The sequence below is a fragment of the Silurus aristotelis genome, assembly GCF_946808225.1.
Source record: "Silurus aristotelis genome assembly, chromosome: 14".
In the NCBI taxonomy this organism is placed as follows: Eukaryota; Metazoa; Chordata; class Actinopteri; order Siluriformes; family Siluridae; genus Silurus; species Silurus aristotelis.
Genome location: NC_139587.1, coordinates 7,171,952 through 7,194,589, shown reverse-complemented (window position 1 = coordinate 7,194,589; position 22,638 = coordinate 7,171,952). Strand labels below are relative to the sequence as shown.

The following is a 22,638-nucleotide window of genomic DNA, read 5'->3' as shown; positions in this document are numbered from 1 at the left end:
CTAAGCTTAGCTATAACTGTGTCACCTAAAATAAATAATTAATATTTAATATAATAATATTATAATAATAAAACTTTCTTTTGGCTTCTCCCATTAGGGGTCGCCACAGCGGACCATCCACATGTTTGATTTGGCACATGTTTTTACGCTGGATGCCCTTCCTAACGCAACCCTCCCCATTTATCCCGGCTTGGGACCGGCACTAAGGCTTGTGCAACCCTAATGGCTGGGGTAAGTTCCCTGACCGGGGATGGAACACGGGCCGCAGCGGTAAGAGCGCCGCAAGACCACCTTACCACAAGACCACCAGGCAACCTTAATAATATTATAATATTAATATTTAAACATATTTTTTCCTTTATTCTCTAGCAAATAGTCAATTATGAAGGCATTTCACTTTTTCATATGTTTCACAGGTGAGTGTGCAATTTTAAATGTTTTGCCTAATACATTTTTTATTATTTAATTTGTAGATGAGTCCTTATTTTTATTCCCTACTAGGCACAGCAGGATTATGTTACATCACAAGGTAGCCAAAAAACAAAAAAATGTTCGGCCTCTTTCACATGCCTCCAAAATGAATCAGAATGATACTTACCAATTATGTATTTTTATACATGGTTGGTTGGTATAATTCAGAATGCGGTGGAGCCAACACTAGCTTCTGTTTGTTCAAGTAAGCGATTTTTTGTGTTAATCTGTGCAAGCATGAGCGCAAAAAGCAAACAAAACTTCTGACATTACGGGGGGACATACACAGCCTCTATGCCATTTGCTTGTAAGAGGAGCATGCTCAGTCGACTCTCGAGGGATTCAACTGCTCCTATTCTAGCCGTATGTGAATGCGGACTCCGCTCTTCGAGGAGAGGGCTCTCCCTCCCGGCTGCCAGAGGCAAAGGAAGTTCACAGGAAGTTCCTGAGGTTTTTATTGGCTCCCTCCTGGAGTCGACTGAAGAGTCGCAGCTCTCCTCATTCGGTTCCAGCTGTGCCTCGTTGTGTCGCTCCACCCCCCTGCCATGTGCGCCGCAGCTCTCCACAATACAGGTGCTGGCATTTTCTGTTCTTTCCAGAGATGTTCAATCAGTTTCAAGTCTGGGTTTTGGCTGGGCTACTCAAGGACATTTACAGAGTTGTCCCAAAGCCACTCCTTTGTTATTTTAGCTGTGTGCTTAGAGAAGAATTTTTTTGATGAACTGTTGCCCCAGTTTGAGGTTCCTGCAGTAGAAAAACATCCTCACTGGATGATGCTGCCACCACCATGCTTCACTGTAGGGATGCTATCAGCCAAAACGCTTGGAATTCAGGCCAAAGAATTCAATATTTGTTTCTCATGGTCTGAGAATCCTTTAGGTGCCTTTTGCAAAATTCAGGCAGAGATTGTTGTTCGTTTGGAAGGTTCTTCTTTCTCCACAGAGAAATGCTGGAGTTCTTCCAGAGTGATCATCGTGTTCTTGGTCGCCTCACTGACTAAGGCCCTTCTCTCCCGACCACTCTAGGAAGAGTCCTGGTGGTTTCAAACTTCTTCCATTTACAGATGATGGGGGCCACTAAGCTAATTGGGACCTTCAAAGCTACAGAAATTCTTCTGTACCCTTCCCCAGATCTGTGCTTCGATACAATTTTGTCTTGGGGGTCTACAGACAATTTGTTGAACTTAATGGTTTGGTTTGTGCTCTGACATGCACTGTAAACTGTGGGATCTTACAGTACATAGACAAGTGTGTGCCTTTGCAAATCATGTTAATCAACTAAATTTACTGCAGGTGGACTCCAATCAAGTTGTAGAAATGTCTCAAGGATGATCAGTGTAATAAGGAAGCAACTGAGCCTAATTTTGAGTGTCATGGCAAAGGCTGTGAATACTTAAGTACATGTGATATATATTTTTTAATTTGTAATAAATTTGCGCATATTTAAAACAAACTTCCTTCATGTTGTCGTTATGGGGTATTGTTTGTAGAATTCTGAGGTAAAAAAAAAATAAAGCTGTATCATAAAAAACTGTGGAAAAAGTGAAGTGCCTTAAATACTTTCTGGTGCAGTGTATGATATGATATGTTGCAGCCATCAATTGATCTTCCTCTTTTACTTCTTCCTGGTGGCTCCATCCTCAGCATTCTCCTATTGATGTACCCCATGTCCCTCCTCTGCAAATGTCCAAAACATCTCAATCGGGCCTCTCTTACTTTGTAGCCAAAACGTCCTACATGCGCTGTCTCTCTAATAAGCTCATTTCTAAACCTGTGTATCCTCGTCACTCCCAATGGAAATCTCAACATCTTCAGCTCTGCTACCTCCAGCTTCACCTCCTGTCTTTTACTCAATGTCACTGTCTCTAAACCATACAACATCGCAGGTCTCACCACAGTCCTATAAACTTTCCCTTTTACTCTTACAGATACCCTTCTATCTCAAATCACTCCTGTCACTCTTCACCACCTTCTGCAACCGCACCCCTTCACTGCCCTCCCTCTCATTTACACACATGTACTCTGTCTTACTCCTACTGTCTTTCATTCCCCCTCTCTCCAGCACCTACCTCCACCTCTCCAAGCTCTTCTTAACCTGCTCCCTACTCTCACCACAAATCACAATATCATCTGCAAACACTATAGTCTACAGAGACTCCTGCCTGACCTCGTCTGTCACCCTGCCCATCACCACTGCAAACAAGAAATGGCTCAGAGCTAATCATTAATGCACACCAACCTCCACCTTAAACCAGTCTGTCGTTCCTACTGCACACTTCACTGCTGTCACACTGTACTCATTCATGTCCTGCACCACCCTCACATACTTCTCTGCCACACCTGACTTCCTCATACTATACCACAACTCCTCTCTCTGCACCCTGTCGTACACTTTCTCCACAAATACACAATGCAACTTCTTCTGATCTTCTTTATATTTCTACATCAACATTCTCAAAGCAAATAATGCATCTGTAGTGCTCTTCCTCAGCATGAAACCATACTGTTGCTCACAGATGGTCACCTCTTCCCTCAGCCTGGCTTACAATACTCTTTCAAATATTGATACTGAACTGCTCCAGATGATGTAGGTGGCACAGTTGCGGTTAGAGTTTTGGAGCGTACATTAGTAAAATGGTTTTCACCTTCCAAATGTGAAATGCCTCTCTTTCTGTAATTCCACACGTTGTTATATTGCATTTTTGTATATTATTGATGGTTTCTATAATTGCAACGTGATAGTGGTCGTATTAAGAGGTTGATTAAGTCGGGTAAGTTCCCACTGAAGGCCGAGGTACCAAATGCATGGTCTGCCATCGTGTTTAAGTATTGTCAAAAAAGAAATTATTTTGTGTGCATCCCAATCTCATCGTCAGACCCCTGTGATAGTTTGTGATTTCCTTAAAACTTTTGCAGTGCCTATTATAGTGTTGTTATGACCATCTAGTAAACATAAAATCAGTTTTATCTGTGAATTCGCTGCATTTACTCAGGATAAATAAATGCATGAAAAATTCTAGGGTTTTTTTCAGCTTGAAAGTTTTATATGCTCTGGAAGAATGCATCTTAAAGAAAATGTGCACTTTTGACTTGTATATAATTTGATCCTGATTTTGGAAAACTGCCCCATTTTAATATAGACAATCTCCTAACATTTTGATCTCCTGTTCTTACAGACAATATGAATCAGGACAAATAAACCATTAAAATCATAATTTAAAGCCTCATGTGTTAAAATTAAAGTCCATTTAAAGCCTCATGTGTTGTCTTTTGTTTAAGCAACGAATGACTGGTTTATAATGTTTGGATCACTTATTACATGTTTAAATCACAGTATTAATCTGAACACTGAACTTCATCTGCCTAAAAGGCAAATTGTAGTTAAAACTAAACAAACCTAATTTGCAAAAGAAACACTGAAAGCCAACCATTTATTTACAACATAGGTGAAACAGCTGAGGAACAATCTTAAAGAGATAAACACTGTAAATTAAACACCAGTATATCAGAGGGCTTCACACACACCCTCAATGCACTCATTGATATTTAGAGGGAAATGACAGGACCGTTGTGTCAGCATATTTGTAAAAAGAGACAAGACTGGAAAAGAAAAAACTGGATTACACCCAAACTTCATTATGTAACTTGCACGAGCAGCAGTCCAAAAGGTGCCAGTTGTATTGCCACCTTTTGGACATCGCTTTATTAGGAACACCTTTGTTCAATTTCATTCATGCATTTATCCAACCGGTTCATGCCAGTTCATGCATTTATCTATTCATGCATTTATCCAACCGGTCAATTTTGTGTATAAACTCTGCTGACAGATTTCAAGAGGGTCAGTTTCACCCACAACAGCCTCCGGAGTTTACACAAAACACACACACACACACACACACACACACACACACACACACACACACACACACACACACACACACACACACACACACACACACACAAATAAGCAGTTTTTCAGGGGGAAAGTTTGCTAGTTCCACTCCTACCAGCCCAAAACAGGCTATAGTAGGAGCAATTTTGTACGCCACTCTGGACAAGGGCGTCTGCTATGTGCTAAAATGTAAAGGTAAATACACTAAAACTGGTCAGTTAAAGATTGAAAAAATATCAGCTGGCCCAGTTTTCAGCTGTTTCATCTAGTCCTGCTACATAACGTGTTTTTAATGAAATATAGAGAAAGAGAAACTCAGGTGTAAATGTTTTCTCACAAAACATTATGGAGGAAAACCTCTAACACTAGAGTTTCTTTGTTTATAAGACCATTTTAAATCAGTTTAATTTTAAATGCTTTTTATTATAACTATGCAATTAACTAATATAATACATTTGTTATTCTGCCACACTATAGCCATCTCTTTTAGGACATTATAAAGCCATGGTCTAAACTGGAAGAATCTGCCCACATGAGGAAAGCTATATATACAGTATTTTAAAAAGCTGTAATTGATTTACAAACAATGGTTTAGAAGTTAAAGGAAAGGGAATGGTTCAGGCTCCCACTCTCAGTCTCTCCAACCCTTTTAAGATGGTACAGAAGATGATCATTAATACGATTTTCTCCAGAAAACTTGCTCTGCTAGGTGTCAATTATTGGAGAATTGATATTCACAAAGGGTTTTGCTTACAGAGGACATGGTCATGGGTCCAGGTTTTATTCTTGCCTTAGGTAACTACATACCTTTATTATTAATCTCTATTTAGTTAAAATATTCATTTTGAACTTTTACATTTTATTTTATAATAAGAGGGTTTTAATAAAGAAAATTAAAAAACATTGAAAACTCTTATTTAGGAATTTCTGCCAAAAATGTTTAGGAATTTCTGCACTGAACATCAATGAATATTTTAAGCCCAAAAATCACAGTCTGTATAGTGTTAACTCTCTTCTCTGTGTAGATGAGTGTCTGTACGACAGTGGATCTCCAGCATGTCTTTAACAATCTGGCACACGGTGTAGATATGTGGCTTAGAGGTAAAGTACTCCAGCATAACCTGAGCTCCAGCTTCCACAACTCTGTTTAATATGAGGACACTAGACAAAGAAAATATAGTAATGTGCATGCGTTTAAAAATGTACATCAGCATTAATAACTAGCTCAGTTTTAGTAACAGACCTGCGCTTGGAAAGCAGATTTTCTTTCTGAAGGGCCAGAAAGTCTGGGAGATACTGCTCAGGGTCATGATCCATCACCACTAGGTCCAAACGGTCCTCACTGAGGTGAGAAGCTAACTTGGAGATGGCTTCAGCTGAGGAGCAGGGTAGCACCTGAAACTAAGGTAGATGAAAAAAGGTTAATAGTAATGGAAATTATCGAAATTATATGGCTCCATGTAATACATTAGACTTGATTTGAAGAGAATTAAATAATAGCTTGGGAATGAATTTGAGGACAAACAATGCACTGGGCCACAAGAATGTCAAAACGTTTCAAATAATTCATCTTAAGACATGTGTTAAGAAATGGATGGATTATGGATTCATCCAAGTGAGAATGGCAAAGAGGATACATAAAAAATAGGAGCGCAGTTCAGAAGAAATGTTGCTTTCATAACACGTTTTTGTGCTCCATGTACCTGAGAATTATTGAAGCCTGCAACAAGCAGGATCTCCTCGCCTTTTTCTGCAGTAAGCGGGTCCACCTCCACTGTGAGCAGTTTACCAGAGTTGGGAAGCAGACGCAGTATGCGGATGGAGGTGTAGCCACAGTGCATGCCCAACTCTAGCACCCGAAGAGGCGCCTCACGTCGTACCACCTCATCCAGGAACACACCTGACAAAATGTTTGGAGTTCAGTGACTCACTATAAAGGCAGCGGTTTGCACAAAGCATCCTCGTAAGAGAACGGACACACACACACACACACACACACCTTTTTCTGGCCCGATGCTGAAAGAAGCGTGTTTTTTGATGTAACAGTCGAACGTGGCCAGCACACTTTCAGCCTGTCCATGGGTACACTCAGAGAAGATGTAGGCATGTGTGTGTCTGACACATATTTTCCTACGTAGGATCTTTTGCACGCTTTCATACACAAAGTGATAAAAGGCCCGTAGTGGGGAGCGGCAAAGTGTAATGACCACAGGAAGAAGAGGTAGAGACAGCAGGATCAGTGACACCATGATTTTGGACCTGATGGGCAAGTGGGAAAAAAGCCATTAGAAACTAAACTTAGCCAAACCATAAGTGTCAGAAAGGCCTACACACACACACACACACACACACACACACACACACACACACACACACACACACACACACACAAACGTTTTAATTTAAAACTATAGAATGATTAGTAAGACTATGCACAATAAGTATAATATTAGTTATAATAATATGTGAGTAAAAAATTTTTTATTATTGGCAATAATAAAGGTCCTTCTAAGAAAGACATTTTATTGCTACAGCACAGCACAATGACTAAATGAAATGAAAATACAATGAGCCAAATAATTGACTACATACCTCTTACAATGACATATTTATACAACTTCAATTCCAAAAAAACCCTGAACGCTGTGTAAGATATAATAAAAACAGAATACAATGATTTGCAAATCAAATAGACCTGTTGTGGCCAAAATGACCTTACTTTTTTCTGATGTTGTACATTTGTTCGGTTCCTTTAAGTTCTATTGTGAATAAAATATAGGTTTATAAAATTTGCAAATGATTGCATTCTGTTTATATTTACATTTTTGGGTTTGGGTCTGTATTTAACTTTTCTAATGTTTGCACAGCACAAATAATTAAACAAACAAAACAATAACAAAGGCTTTCTATAAGAAACAATTACTATAAATAAATAAAAAAAATAAAAAAATTACTTTTTTCTGGAGACAATAAATGAAAACTTACCAGCCAAAAGAACCTCTGTGGGTGTGTGTCAGTTACTATATACACAGATGTGTGTGTGTGTGTGTGTGTGTGTGTGTGTGTGTGTGTGTGTGTGTACATGCAAAATGGTTTGGTAAAAACAAAAGCCTGAGTTGCCAGGTCCATCTGTTAGTTACACGACACCTGTTTTTGAACAGTTTATTTGTCTGACTTAAATGCTGAAGAAAACACTAACAGCACATGGGCACTTCTTAACCAAGGAAGTACCAAAGTGCATATGAACGTTTCCCATGGTAACCTTAAAGGTAAAGTGCAGCACAAGAAAATCATTGCGGTAGTGAGTAATAGGAAAAGAAATCGAGAAGGAAGTGCAAATATTTCCCACTAGAGGGCAGTTAAACCTTCTGACCCATAATCACTACTGCAGACGGGGAAAGACAATTTGTTACTCTAACCTTCTTACATATGTCTTTGTCCATCAAAATAAAAGCTAATTTATGTTATAATTGTCTCTCAAAAACCTTTCTATTTTACTTCATCTTTATATTCATTCAATTTTACTGCAGAGTAAGACACAGAAACGTGATTTTTAAAAATGTAAAAACTATTCGAAATCAATAAAAGCAATCGTTATAAAATATCTAACAGATAATGAACTGAAAAAGTTTGGTGCTGCTTTCAGTCAGATTCAAACCTTATTCTTCTTGTTGTATTGGATGTTTTTGATTATGCATTTCCAAATCAGACCATGCATGAAATGGATTTCTCCATTCTCTTTTATTTATTAGGATAGAAATGTTAGTAATAACAATCAAGAAACAATGAACAAATAAACAAAAACCTTTGCGGTTCCAGCTGGGGTCATGAAGGGGTGCAGGAGCAAGTGATGAGTAATTATCAGAAATATAAGAGAAAATTATTTATCTTATATTATTATGGACATTTATGGGTATTATTATAATTACATATGATTATATAGTCTGCATGTTTTTCACCCTCCCAAAAAAAAAAAAAACCCTCTCTCTCTCTCTCTCTCTCTCTCTCTCTCTCTCTCTCTCTCTCTCTCTCTCTCTCTCTCTCTCTCTCTCTCTCTCTCATGCATTTACTTTTTTTCTCCTCTCTTCCTCTTTGTCAAGTTATACATACTCCTGACCAGTGATTCTGTCTTTCCAGATCCTAGTTAATGTTTGTATTAAACCTAATGCCCCACCTCTAGATGGCGTTCTCTTTAATTGGAGACACCCAGAACTGCAGCTGAGGATATTTTTTACAGCAATAGCCTTAACTCAAGCAACTCAAGAACTATGAGGATGGAGTTGGACTGTAATTAATATGATCAATCTGTTTTAAAGGCTCAGGGCTCCACATTGCATGAACATTTCTGCATTTATGTGACTATCAGTAAACATTTCACTGAACAGCACACCTCAACAATGATAAAACTATAATGAACGGACATGAGGTGAAACCCAGATAAGGATGGGTTCCTTTTTGATTGTCAATCCTGTCAAGATTGCTTCCTCATAAGCATGTTAGGTGGTAACTTAGGGGTTAAGGCTTTGGACTTTGGATCTGAAGGTTGTGATTTCAAATCCCAGCCACACCAAGCTGCCACTTCTAAGTCCCTGATCAAGGCCCTCAACCCCAAAGCAGTTCAGCTGTATTTATGATATAATTCTGGATAAGGGCATCTGCTAAATGCCAGAAATGTAATCTCAGGGAGTTTCTACTTCTTTTTGTCACCATTGGTTTCTCATTAGGGATAAACTTATAAGCACTAACATATAAGTTTTAAAATGTTTATCTCTGTAAAGATAATTTGGGACAAAGCGCTTCAAAAAATAAAACTGAGTTGATTTACATTATGAATGATCCAAATCTTAAGAAACCCTGCACTGTTTCTGCAAACTGTTTTCTAAACTCGCCGAGTTGGGTGTGTGCGGAACAGGGCGGTGCTTCGACTACGAGCGAGCCTCTGATTGGCTGTATGACACGCTCCTCTGTGACGGAATGACACGGCAGCGCGGGGGAGTGGGCGGGGCGCATTGGGGACGCTCATCCGCAAGTGCGGTGCGGGTCTGCGGCAACGAGCGCACGGGCGCAGGGGGGCGTCAACCCGCAAAACTTTCCTTTTTATTCCACGCATCATTGGCGGCTGGATCGCTCTGCTGCAGGCTCGCTTGACTTTCTGCGCTACACGCCTGAGTTGAACGCTCACATTGCACGCTAAATGGCCAGCCCTGGGTCGGATGCTAGACGGCAGCTCCATCCGCAACATCCTCACTGCGACGACGCCACCGAACCGGCCGTGCGCGAGTCCCGAAAATGGATCGAGGTACGTGCTGTTTGCCCGCGACGTCGCCCGAGGCTGCAGGTTATCCCAGTCATGCTGCTTTCACCAGTGTATGAGTGTGCGCGCGTGCGTGTGCAGGGTTTGTTTACAACTTAGGCGCAGACTGCATACTGAATGGATCATTGCTGCATTACTGCCAAACACTGTTCTGGGGAATTTAGACAGCCTGACTAGTCACCTGTTGAAATAACAGACGTGGGAGTGTTAGACACCACATGGTTTCATTTCATTTAGGGATGTTTTTATGTCAGATTTTTCTTTCTTAGAGAAAATATAACTGGTGGTCAAGGTAAAAAAAAAAAAAAGCATGCAATTTGAGTGGTATAAGCAATGCTACATCCATTATGATTAAGTAATAAATGGGATTTTTTTTTTTAATTCCTTAATGTTATGCTACTTTCTCAAAAATACTTGTCTTCATGGTTAACTATGGTTAAAAACTTTAAAGACACCGGACACATTGATATGTGGTTCATTACTATTTCCCTCTCTGGGGAAAAAGAGGTCCAAAAGACATGGTTTTGCCAAGGTTGGTGTGGAAAAACTTCTTTGCTATGCACAAAGACCATACCTCAACCCTGCTGAACAAATTTTGGATAGACTGGAACTCCAACTGAAACACGTGTCTCCTCGCTCAACATCAAGTAGCAATATTAGCTCCCCTCGTGAATTTGATCAATTCACGACAAATTGAATTCAGGTATCCTGGCATTCTATGCCAAATACCTTTAACTTTTGCCTGATGCCTCATTTTGAGTACAGTTTATGTTTTTGAAATGGTGTACAGTGTAGATTTCACAGAAAAGGGTAAAGTTTATAATCGGAGCATTATGAAATGGGATGTTCAAAAATCACATATGGATGGGGTGGTCAAGTGTCCACATACTTTTGACAACACAGCGTATCATTAGTAGTGGGAAATATGTTTCTGGGAAAGATGGTGTACCAGTTTTACCTTATATCACTGTTTATTATTTATTTTTAGATGAGCTGTTTTTTTTTTGTTTTTTTTATAGAAGACGGGCAAGATGATAATTTACTCAGTGATAGAAGTGTAAAATGGTCAATACGCCTAGTTAACCATAAGAAGTTTGATTGCTCTAAGTTCCTTTTGCAGATTGAGAGATACTGTATTTGAGGTCACCTCATTATTCAGAATAATAGCCAAAAGGCTAGGGAACTCAGCAAAATGTCCCAAAGGCCCAAACTATTCTCTTTGACTTTCGGTCTGCTTAGCGCTGAATATAATGACCATAATAGTAATTTAGCTTTTTTGATCTGGTATGCATTTGCATTTATCTGGTTTCTATGTTTTATCAATGTCACATATTTGCCAGGTCTTTAGCTCCCCTCATAAATGTAATGGATTAATGGTAGCCTGGTATTTTCTTCCAAACGCATTGAACAATTGTTGATTGGGGCATCAATTTTTTTTGAAAGTTTTTGCCTTGGTGGCTTGTTTTTACAAAGCCAATGACATATGTTTTCATTAAACAGGCAGTTATGTTTCCGCGCTTATCGTCATTGCCTGCACTTATATGGCTTGTGTCTGAATGATCACAAGTCCTTACATCCAAATCCTAAATCATGTGTACAGTGTAACCTTCACAGAAAAGTTCTCATAAGAGCATGTGGAAAGGTATGTTCAAATCTCACATCTGTGTAATAGATTTGTGTGAAATATTTAGTGCACTTAGTTAGCATTAAAAAGCTTGATTACTACAACTTTCATTTGCAGATTAAAAGTTTTGAGTGATTTTTGCTAAAAGGCTAGGAAAATTTAACAAATGTTTTAAAGGCCCGGATCCATTTTCCTCGACTTTGGTCTGCTTAGCATTTTCGATAAGGATCATAATTGTATTTTGTTGATGTAACTGATACCTTGCTGTCTTTAACTCTACTCATTCTGTCTTCTATTAATGCCACATATTTGCCAGGTCTTTAGCTTCCCTCATAACCTGGATGAGTTCAGGTATTCTAGCATTTTATGCTAAATGCCTCGAACAATTGTTTACTTGGTTCTCATTTTGAGTGCAGGTTACTGTTTTTTGCCTTGGTGGCTTGTTGTAGAAAAGCTAATGGCTTCTGGGTTCAATGTGGATGCCTGTTGTGGTTTTGGCATGGACTTGGGATGGTTTTTACACTGTTAGGAGGAGACGGTCGCGTCTGTTTATTTACCGTCTCTGCAATTGCGCAAACGTGTATAAACAGAAACTCTTCTGTACTCGTATTTCTCTTCTGTCTCAACTGAAACTCTACAGGGGAAAAAAAAGCTTTAAAAACTTTCACAGAATCTGTTTTTGATGCCAACACATGTGACATGGCCCTGGGCAACACCATTACGCAATTAAGAAATCCATCCTGCAGCAAACAGATGCTTGAACTCAAAAATGTTGTTGTTGGAACACAGGCAACTATGAACAACTTCTGGTATGGTTTAGGTATGGACTAATATTTTATTTGTTAAACCACAACATACTGCATTTTTTGTCCATTTATAGTAACTTTGTGTGGTGGAACGTCCTTAAAACAAGTTACTTCCTGTAATCTTGTTATAACTGCTGGAAATTGTTCCCTTGCCATCCTCGTTTTCCTCTCTTAAAGTTAACAAGAAAAAATAAAGGTTGTCATGTTTCAGTAAAACACAGAAACCTCCTTCCTGAAGATGTTCTCTTGTCTAAAATATACCACTTTCAAAATGGAGGAATGTTGCTTCTAACAAATGCTTAAAATGTTGCTTTTAACAATAGCAACAATGACACATTTTTAAAAAGCTTTATATGTGAAGCATCTACCATAAAACTATAATATTGCAATTGACACCTATATCTTCTTTTGCAGCCAGAACTGCTGTCAGAGCTGCTATTATTCAACATAATGAACACATAATAAACAATCAGACCCAGGAATTCAATTGCACTGTGGAATATGTACATATTGGCCACATTCACTAAAGTCCTAACTCATAATCTCATATGTAAATTTTAATTAATTATATCCACCAGGAGTTCCTTTTTCTGCTTAATGAAATATATTTTAAGACAATATTTCCCTGACCTAAGTTGGATTATCCGAGCCTGATTAGTCACAGGGTATTTAAATCTGGACATCACTTTAAACACTATATGCACAAAAATATTGGGACACTTAACTCAATTGGCACACAATTGTATAGAATGTCTTTGGATTCAGTAACATTATATTTTCCCTTCACTTAAACTAGAAGACCCAAACATGTTTCAACATGACCGCTCCAAACCGAGCTCAATGAATATATGGTTCACATGGGTTGGAGTGAAAGATCTTGATTGCCCGCTAAAGAGCTCTGATGTCAATCCTACTGAACACCTTTGAGCTGAATTGGAATGTTGATTGCACCCCAGGCCTCCTCACCCTACATCAGTACCTGACTTTCCTAAAACCATTGTGGCACAAATTTCTATAAGCACACTTAAAATGTAGTAGAACGTCCTCCCAATAGAGTGGAGGTTATTGTAACAGCAAATGGGGACTATATATAGAATATAATGTTCAAAAAGCACACACAAAATGTGATACACCATAAAGTTATTTATAGTAATTTATCCATATAGTGTATTATTGTTAATAGTTTTCAATTACCGGTAGCTAAAAGAATGAGCTACAACAATAGCAGTTTGTAGAACAGTGGCTAAGGCATTGGACTCTGGATCAGAAGGTCATAGGTTTAAATCTTAGCACCATCAAGCTGCTACCTCTGGGCCCTTAAACAAGGCTCCTAATCCTCAACTGGAGTAGGAGTCTTCTCTGGGCATGTTGAACCATTATATGGTGTGAGCCATTATATGGTTCTGCATAGAATAATTCCCAGCTTAAGTCATGTTACACTTTTTTTTTTTTTGCTCTGTGATTAAAGAAGTAATTTAAAGTTTAGTACTCATCACAGAAAATTCTGTAGCATATATTCTGTTTTTTGTCAGATTATGTTGTATGATAAAGATTCTGTTGCTTTGATTAAAGAAAATAATTGTCAATCAACACAATCCAGTCATATATAGAAAATGTGGTTGTGTAAATACAGAAACAATTTTAAAAGCGCACATGATCTGATAAGGATATTGCTTTTTGTACATTAGCCTGTTTTGTTTTTTTTTTGTTTTTTTTCACCATTGTCGGTACCATATCTGTAGCTGTTCCTTTAATCATATGCTGCCTTCTTTTCAATGGCCTTTTGGACAAGCATTATGGAAGTGTTTACACTGGCTTCTTTGGGCGTAGTGACAATTAAATGATCGCCGAAAATACTTTTATGATTATAATAGTGAAAATGATTGAATCCCAGATTTAGCCATTACCATTTTAGCGCCATGAATATTACAATATGGAAGATTTTTACATTGAAAGGCAAGAGTTAAAAATAAAATCTATAAATAAAATAATGTTTTGTCTCAGCAGTTACATGAGAAGGTGTTCTTTCTTAGTAACTTGGAGAATTCTTCCAGAGAGTGAGTTATGAGTTTTCTTTTGTGGCCACGAGTCACAGTTATTATTAATCTAGCATTGGTTTGTTCACTATGTGTATGTCTGTTTACTAACGGAAAGAAATATTTCCTTTTTTAAATGAGATTTCTGGAACTTCTTGTCTTATCATAGCTGAGCATGTTTTTATACTCCATACCTCATGTTAGACAAGTAATGTAATGAACTTAACACACTGAAAGAGTGAAGTAATACTTTGCTCATGGTGGCCTGAAAACTGTAATTTGTTGTAATGATTTTTCACCTTGGGACCTCTGTGTAACATGGAAATAAAGCATGTATTTTGTTTGTGCAATCAGAGTATGTAAAGCTCAGAAAAGTCTACTGCACTCTACAGTCACAAGCCTGAATAGTTATATGCACTGTTCTACATTAGTAAACGTTTTGGATCGAAATAGCAGTACAGCAACAAGAAAAACCATAAGTAGCTTAGCAATGAACTATCCATTTGAAGTTAGTAACAAGAGTGATAACTCTTGCATTGATGATTTCTTTCTTAAAACATTATTTAATGGCGATCATTATAGATGTAACCAAGTATTGTGTCTTTATATTGATCCAAATTGTTTCGAAACTAATACTGCTATAAACTTATTTTAAAGTGGGGAATGTGGACATTACACCATTCACAGTGTGTGAGAGACAATGTTGATTTTGGCCATGTTGATTCTGTAAATAGGAAAGTACCTGGTAGTTAAAAGTACTACTCCAAATTAGAGTTGAAATTGTGAGAGGTTTTTACTGATTGTAAATAAAAAGTTAAAAGTCCAGGCAACGTTCTTTTGAATCTTTTACTGGTTGTAGGCAGGAAATTTACAAGTTGCATTGTGGCCTTGAATGCAATATACGTTGTTTATTCTGAAATGTGGACCTCGGGTCAAGGGTCAATTCTAGTTACCACAAGCAGATACTAATTGCTAATCATTTCTAGGTTTTTTGTTCAACATAGAATTAATTTTTGTATTTAAAAACAAAATGCAAGAATAAATTAAACAATTAAAAATACTGAAACTTTTCTATGTGTAGAATGCATATCAGTTCAGTAATGCAAGTGTATCCCAATAGCAATAAAGCTTTTAAGGCACTATTGTTGCCTGGTCCAAACTTAATTTAGCAGATCATTTCAGATAGAAGCCCTGGACCCTTTTGGATTTCTTTGGCGAGGCAAAACGTAAGGTTTGTTCATGATTTACATCTGCTTGTTTGTTAATGTTGCACCACATTATGTTCGTGCAAGCTCATTTGTTCATGTATGCTTGGATAGATCTTTCTGCACATTGAAACTGCAATCAGAACCATAGTTTTAAATAGAACCAGTTGCACTGACTAACATTTAACAACAATATCTGATCATGTGCCTGAAATAAAGAGCCAGTTTGTGGCTTAATTGAAAATGTCTATATTTGGCCTCTGGCCAGGGATAGATCACTGATTAGCCCAGGGATTTATTGGTTGTGTGGTGGTGATGGCTTGAGAGGGGGAGTTTGGGAAGATGGTAAGAGATTCAGGGGTGGGTATTAAAGCTTTTGCTGGGCTGGTTCTGGAAATCAACACTGTACATTTCTTGACTTGTTTCTACACTGCATTGTTTGACATAATTTTCCTTCAGGGACAAATCTGTAGCTTAGGTGCCTGGGAAAAATTTCATGTCCCTGCCTTCAGGTTTTAATTTGCAGCTTTTTTTTTTCTTTTTTGGGATGTAGTCATGTTTTAACAGAATTTACTTCACGTTGAAGTAATACATCTATGCTTTAAAATCCAGCTATCTACTTAAATTCACACATCATATAAGGATTGATCTGGATGACCTTTAGAACTGTTTTTAATAGAAATTAGCATTGAATTAGCATTAGCACTGATTATATTGTAGTCAATTTTTGCAGATAAACATGTTTAGAAAAAATATAGGCACTAACCAGAACTGAATGTTTTATATTATTAATTTATTAATCTTTTAATATTTTAAATAATATCTGAATTATGTGCTCACTTATGCTTAATCACTTTAATTTAGTCTGAATTAATTTGAAGTTTTTACACTGCAACTACTTTACCGTATGAGATAATAGGTACTATTTCTTTAGAAGAATAGAGAATGAACCTTTTAAGGCAACCAAAACATGACTATGAAGACTAGAATTTTATTAGCTCAAATGCCTAGATGAATAAATTAAGTATATGTCTACCCCTGCAGTAAAACAATACTGTTTAACTGTAAACTGTAAACATTTGTATATATTAATTCACCTGAAGTTAATTCTGTTTAATCTAATGGACTAATATAAGGGGTTGGCTTCCCCCCCCCTAATAATTAAAACATGTAAAATACCAACTCATGTATTGTGCACAGAATGGTATAGTTCATCCAGTCATCATCAAATTATGAAGCAGAGTCCTGAATTGAGAATTTGGACAACTCTTGCAAGTTTCAGTGGAAAATCTTAGCTTAGCATCTTGATTTTTCTCTTAAAGTTCTTCACTTGACAGAACCTCCTGTAAATGTCTGTCCAAATACCTGTTTCAGAACCAAGGGGACTTATTTTGGACTGCAGACTGTCAGACTGATATATTCATTAAACTCTAAAGAACTAGACTCACTAAAAGCATTGCTTGACCCTTGCTGGTGTTAAAAAAGCATTTGACATGGACATGATGCGCTGCATCGAAGACTCTCTGGGTCTAAAATGTGTCAAATAAAAATATTCCCAGTCACTTGGTTAGGTTTGAAACAGTATTTAAATTTTTTTGGTTTATGTGTTCCAACTCTGAGGTAACAAAATGAAATGCATTTAATACTCAAGTTTTATTTTAATTGTATTGAGGCCTAAAATAATCAAATGATTGGTTTGATATGCTGTTAGGCCCAAATGTTGTGTTGTCTTGTATTCTATCCACACACACAGGCTATGGAATTAGATTGTTTGTGCTCTAACCAATAAAATCTAAAGCTGAGAACTTCTAATTTTCAGAGGTTGCCGTTATCATAAAAAAGTCCAGATTCAATGTTACACATTGCCAATAGTTTTCTTCAAATGTATAATGAATCTTTAAAAATGCATATCCATGTTAGCTGGCGCTGTTCCCATTCTTACGCTTAGCTATCTAAACTGTTTATTAGCGTTAGTAAGAAATTTTGTTTGATTATATGTACTGTCTTTAGTCTGTTAGTGCATTTAGTTCAGTACACTTGCTCAGCCTTGTTATACACTCCACCGTCCCTCGCTTATTGTCTAAGTGGGTCATGATGAGCCGAAGTAGGACGTTTCTTCAGCTCTAAAAAAAAAATCTCTGAGCGTGTGTTTGGGTCAGGGATGGAAACCTGGGAGCTGGAGTTTTTATGTTTTTCTATTTTTTTTAAGGGATAATGGTGGCTACGTCATAACACACACATTCACACTTTACACGTATATATCAACAGGCTCGCTTGCCTATCCTTCCACTTTGTCTCATAATCTGCCCACGATAACAGCTCTTGACTGCCTAACCCACTTTTCTCTTATAGCTCTGCATTTGACTGGAAAATGAGAAGAGTCTGACACACAGCTAAGAGAAAGGCCCTAAATACAAACCAGAGCAATATGTTCTGTATTTTCTAGAGCAGGAACCACATAGCTGCAGAACTAAATACTTGTACTAGCTTCTGATTTTAATGTACTGTGTAGGTTTGGGCAAATATGTATTACATATTGGGCAATTTTTATTACAAACGTTTTGATATCTATTACAGTATTTACTGTAACCCTGCTAACATAAAATTTTTTTTTAGGAAAATGTACATCCATGATTTTTTTAAATGATACCTTTTGAAAAAACACTCCATAATAATGTGAGCAAAAGTGGCTTCTTATCCTTACCCTAATTTCTAAATAAAACGCATTTTCCATGATATCCTGATACACAGGGTTTCCTCATGCAAACCCAACCCAGCATTACCCAAACTCTTACATCAATGTCCCTTAGTACACATGCCCTCACCCAGGCCTGTTGAAACACTGTATAGCTTCTGCTGTAGGAGAAGAAACACTGTGAGCTTTAGCTGAAGGAGTGTAACACCGAGCCTGGTTTGTGGTATTGGCTTATTAGTGAGGATGATAATCACTGATTAGAATGTGGCTGTATCCATTTTGGTTGTGTTCGGATGAAGAAATGTTCTCACGGTTTTATTTTCATTTCTGTAAGATGATGTTTTGGCAGCCATCAAATTACAGATTCTGATGTTTCTATCAGAAAGCTGTAACCCAACCATCAATTCCTACACACACACACACACACACACACACACACACACACACACACACACACACACACACACACACACAGATTTGAGATTCTGTATTGTTCTATGCTGAGCCCTGATCAAGAACACCACCATGAATGGAGCCATTCAGAAAGAGGCACAGATACTCTTGCGCTCTTTCTCTGTCTTTCTTACACACACACACACACACACACACACACACACACACACACACACACACACACACACACACACACACACACACACACAAATGCACCCAGTAGGCCTATACTGTTCCTACGCAGACAGACACACAGAGAGACAGGCAGGCAGACAGAGACAGAAATATGTACACACATGCACACCAATCACTCAAGCGCTAATTAAAAAACACAAACACATGATCTTACTTAACTTCTCTATTTTACACACACACACACACACACACACACACACACACACACACACACACACACACACACTAAAAATGAAAAAAACCCAGCTGTTTTACCTGGTCATTTCATGCACAGTGTCCTCCTCCTTCGTTCATTTTCAATATAATTTTTCTTCATCTTTTTCATTTAGTACTATTAAGCACCTGCAAAGTCTGTCAGACCTCAAAAGCTTAAAATGCAGTTTGATTATCTAGCCACTTCTCTCACTGTCTTCAACTCTATCACCAGTTAAATCATCATTGCCAAATGGTTGTCTTTTGGAAAATTCCAATATATTCAAACCAAAGATATTTTATTCAGATTTTTAAACACAGCGGTCTACATGATTGCATAATCCTGCAATAACACAGGCGTGGACCATTTCTGTGTTGTGTTCCAACCTGTCGCTGTACCAAAAGCACCAGCCATTTCTACTGACTCGGATATATGTTACTTTAAGGGACTTGTAACTCACTGAACTTCTCAAAATTTCAGTTTATACTTATACATATGTATACACTTCTTTAAAAATTACTAATGGATCGAAGCTCAAATAACATTGAAGAAATCTTACACCACATAAGAAATTTTGCCCGTTTTGTTGCGCATTTACCCAGGAGTCATCTGGTATGAAAGCTAAAAGTTGTGGGTGAAAACATGTAAGTAAAAAAAAAATAAATATGGATCTTTAGACCTCTACTGTAATATTGCAAACTTTGAATTTGTGGAAAAATAGTCAGGAGATGTCCATTCAATTCTGGCTACAATGTCCTTTGCAAAATCTTTAAAAGAGCTTTAATATTTTGAGAATTTAATCAATAACTAAGAATACAGTTCACGTAGTGTCAGTTTTGCCCACTCTGTCTAAGGTCTAAGGTATAAACCGTTTTAAGGTATAAAGCCATAAAATGTGCAAAAATGCCCACATTTAAAAAATAAGCAGTTTTTTTTATTATCTACTGCTTTAAATATAAACTAATCAGGATTATCATTACTGATACACCTGACATTTCCAGCCATATGTGTTTTTTTCCCAATCTGTTAGCACAAACCTGGACATACACAGTTATATAGGATGTCTTTTGATGTGGTAACATTAGATTTTCTCTTGAACCAAGAGACTTAAACCTGTTCCACATGACAATGTCTGATAGTTGATCTTGAGGGCAGCTCTTGAGTGACCTGCTATAGAACTTTAACTGGACTTTGGCACCAGCAAAAAACCTGCGTCAATCAAACTGTCCATGTTACAAAGCCCTGCTACCGGAGGTGTATTACATACTGCTTGGCCAAAAAAGTACACTCAATATTTTGTTTAACCGCCTTTTGCTTTGATTTTTAGCGTAGTGTTGTTTTTTTATGCATTCATTAATCTTTTAATCTTGATTATTTAGGATTTTTTTTCGGACCACATTTTTTCCTCGAAAATCAAGTTCACCACTACCCTTTCAGGTTTTAATCATGTTAGACAGTTCTTAAGCCAATTTTAGTAGTTTTATTAATCTCCTTAGTTGTTTTCTTTGATTGATGCGGGCCAATAATTTGACCCTTCTGAAACATTGTTTCCACGACCACAGGATATGTTTTCCGGCATGGGAGTTTAAGAAATAAGAGACTACTCACTGCATCAGCTGACACAGCTATCCAGTGGAATCCTACCTATTTAGTTAAATCCAGTTGAAGACATTTTTTGGTCAGACACTGCATAGGCTATTGTAAGACTTCAATTGTTTGGAGTATTTATGTAAATTATGTTACAAAAATAATGTTTCAGTAGCTACAATCCCATTATTTATATTAAAGCAAGCAATTGGAGCCATGCTGTTTTAGAAGCTTAATGGTGTCTATATGTAACTTAGATCCCATTTGTTACCATAATGTGTTTTTCAGGGTCTTTTAATATTTAGCAGCAAAATGCTTTAAAATCTGCACCCATTATTAAAAACATTCTACCATGTTTGTTCTAGTTGTAAAGATAAACACTAGATAAACACCAGAGATACATTCTAAGTTTGGAGTTTTGCATCTGTTCCACGGTGTGTTCTTCATATTTTATTTGTTTCTAGACATCTGTCTTTTGTTGATGACTCTTGTGACAGTCCAGACTCTCAGCAAACAAAATAATTTCCCATGGACCTTCAATGAGATGGGCTCCAGATGCAGGAGGAAGAAAATCTGATGCCTCTCTAGTGATCTCTTTAAAGTCTTCTTTCATCTGCTAATCTAGCATTCTGTCACATATATCATTCCCATTAGCATGTAAATGAAAAGGTCTCTTTCTTTGGCAAGTTCTCTCTTTCTCAGAGTGCTGCTGTGTCGGCTTTGCGTCAGTAGCTTTTTCTAGGTTTACACTTTGGTTTGTTTCTGGCCGTGTGTGTGTGTGTGTGTGTGTGTGTGTGTGTGTGTGTGTGTGTGTGTGTGTGTGTGTGTGTGTGTGTGTGTGTGTGTGTGTGTGAGAGCGAGAGAGAGCAAAAGAGAGCGAGAGAGTGAGAGAGAAAGAGAAAATAACCTCAACGTTTTTTGGGATGCTGCCTGTGGAAGCATGGCAACTGTACTTCCAGGCTCAGTGACAGGATTAGTCTTTAGCATTTTTGAATTGAGCTTCTTAAAAAGGACTATGCAGTCCAGCAGTTCTTGTGCACTCAGCCTGTAATTGGATTGGATTAACAGGAAATAGAATACACGAATAAACCTTGTTTTGCACTATTTGCCTTTGGTATCTGCTGCCAAGCAGTTCTGAAGTCGGAATTTAGACCGACTGAGGCTTCTTAGTATGTGAGACATTTACTGAAAACATTCTTTGTGGAGCAAACTCCCAAAAGTTAGTTAAATATCTTCCAGGCTAGTGTAAGTGTAAGGATTTCAGTGAGTTTGACAAGGGTCAAATTGTAAGTGCGTGAAGATTAGGTCAGAGCATCTTCAAAATTGCAGCTCTTGTGGGGTGTTTCTGGTCTGCAATGGTCAGTATCTATCAACAGTCATTCAAGGAAGGAACAGTGGTGAATTGGCGACATGGTCATAATGGTAGTCATGATGTTATGTCTGATCGGTTGCCATAAAGTTATGTGAAGCAGTCTCTGCAGCCTCTTCCCCTCTACCACCAGACATAGCTGCCTTTGCCAGCTAGAACCTAGCAGCTGTGTTACATTGGGCATCATACAGTTTCCAGGTTCTGTTGCTGTTAATGCACACTCTATATTTGCTCTGGTTGTTGCTTGTCTTCTTTGCCACCTCTGCTCCACCATATTGCATGGGGTTTCCCTTTCCCAGCAAACCTTTTCTCTGGGCATATGCTATTGTGGCTTGGACATGTGCACACAGGTCCTACAGGGCCACATCACCATTCTCTGTTCTCCACTGGCTTCGCTTTCTTTTCTCTCTGTTGTTGGCTATTTATAGCACAGCACACGTTTGGTGGTTTACCAAAAAGATTGACCCAAAAAGAGAAAACTGGTGAGGGTAAACCCCATTTTCCTCCTCCTAAAAGACGGGCATAAACGAAGATGTTGTGTCGGTTTAGGTGTGGGCAAACGAGAGTTCACTGTAGTTTTGAAACACACATTATGAGAAATTTCATTGAAAATTCAATCAAATCAAAGCTCACGGGACGTATTCTGTATATTTTAGAGAAAACAATAAAAGGACTTAAAGATTTCCTTGATGATTTTCTTCTTTATCAATGGATTTTAATGTGTGCATTTAGTCTGTGTCCCTGGAATCTAATACATTTACAGATGCCAGCAATGCCAAAAAGTCAGTTAGTGGAATGT

The 22,638-nt window shown here is 37.8% G+C and overlaps 2 protein-coding genes across 14 annotated transcripts in view; one reads left to right on the top strand and one right to left on the bottom strand.

The window, feature by feature from the left end:
* Window positions 1-3,717: 3,717 nt before the first annotated feature.
* LOC310737272 (transmembrane O-methyltransferase homolog) lies at window positions 3,718-19,230 on the bottom strand. Of its 5 annotated transcripts, none has more exons than XM_083561518.1 (7): window positions 18,946-19,230; window positions 6,362-6,621; window positions 6,066-6,262; window positions 5,606-5,763; window positions 5,343-5,523; window positions 4,620-5,184; window positions 3,718-4,085 (listed from the first exon to the last, which is right to left on the bottom strand). In XM_083561518.1, the coding sequence occupies exons 1-5, from the start codon at window positions 18,951-18,953 to the stop codon at window positions 5,367-5,369; spliced, it is 780 nt and encodes a 259-aa protein (XP_083417644.1). In that variant the 5' UTR covers window positions 18,954-19,230; the 3' UTR covers window positions 3,718-4,085; window positions 4,620-5,184; window positions 5,343-5,366. The 5 variants fall into 5 exon arrangements, with proteins under 5 accessions (XP_083417644.1, XP_083417648.1, XP_083417647.1 ...); XM_083561522.1 differs by lacking the exon at window positions 18,946-19,230 and adding an exon at window positions 7,348-7,656; XM_083561521.1 differs by lacking the exons at window positions 3,718-4,085; window positions 18,946-19,230 and adding exons at window positions 6,955-7,005; window positions 7,348-7,656 and having other exon boundaries at window positions 4,447-5,523.
* limch1b (LIM and calponin homology domains 1b) overlaps window positions 9,336-22,638 on the top strand; it is a 107,633-nt gene continuing 94,330 nt past the window's right edge. For all 9 annotated transcript variants that reach the window (XM_083561476.1, XM_083561472.1, XM_083561474.1 and 6 more), the window contains exon 1: window positions 9,336-9,661. In XM_083561476.1, coding sequence (XP_083417602.1) covers window positions 9,557-9,661 — 105 coding nt within the window. In that variant the 5' untranslated portion in view covers window positions 9,336-9,556. The remainder of the gene's footprint in view (window positions 9,662-22,638) is intronic.

What these genes read in the sequence shown, in the direction of transcription:
- LOC310737272 (XM_083561518.1), bottom strand. An exon ending in CAGCATCGGGCCAGAAAAAG is followed by an intron (nt 6,263 to 6,361) that starts GTGTGTGTGTGT and finishes ACATTTTGTCAG; the next exon opens with GTGTGTTCCTGGATGAGGTG. An exon ending in AATCTGCTTTCCAAGCGCAG is followed by an intron (nt 5,524 to 5,605) that starts GTCTGTTACTAA and finishes TTCTTTGTCTAG; the next exon opens with TGTCCTCATATTAAACAGAG.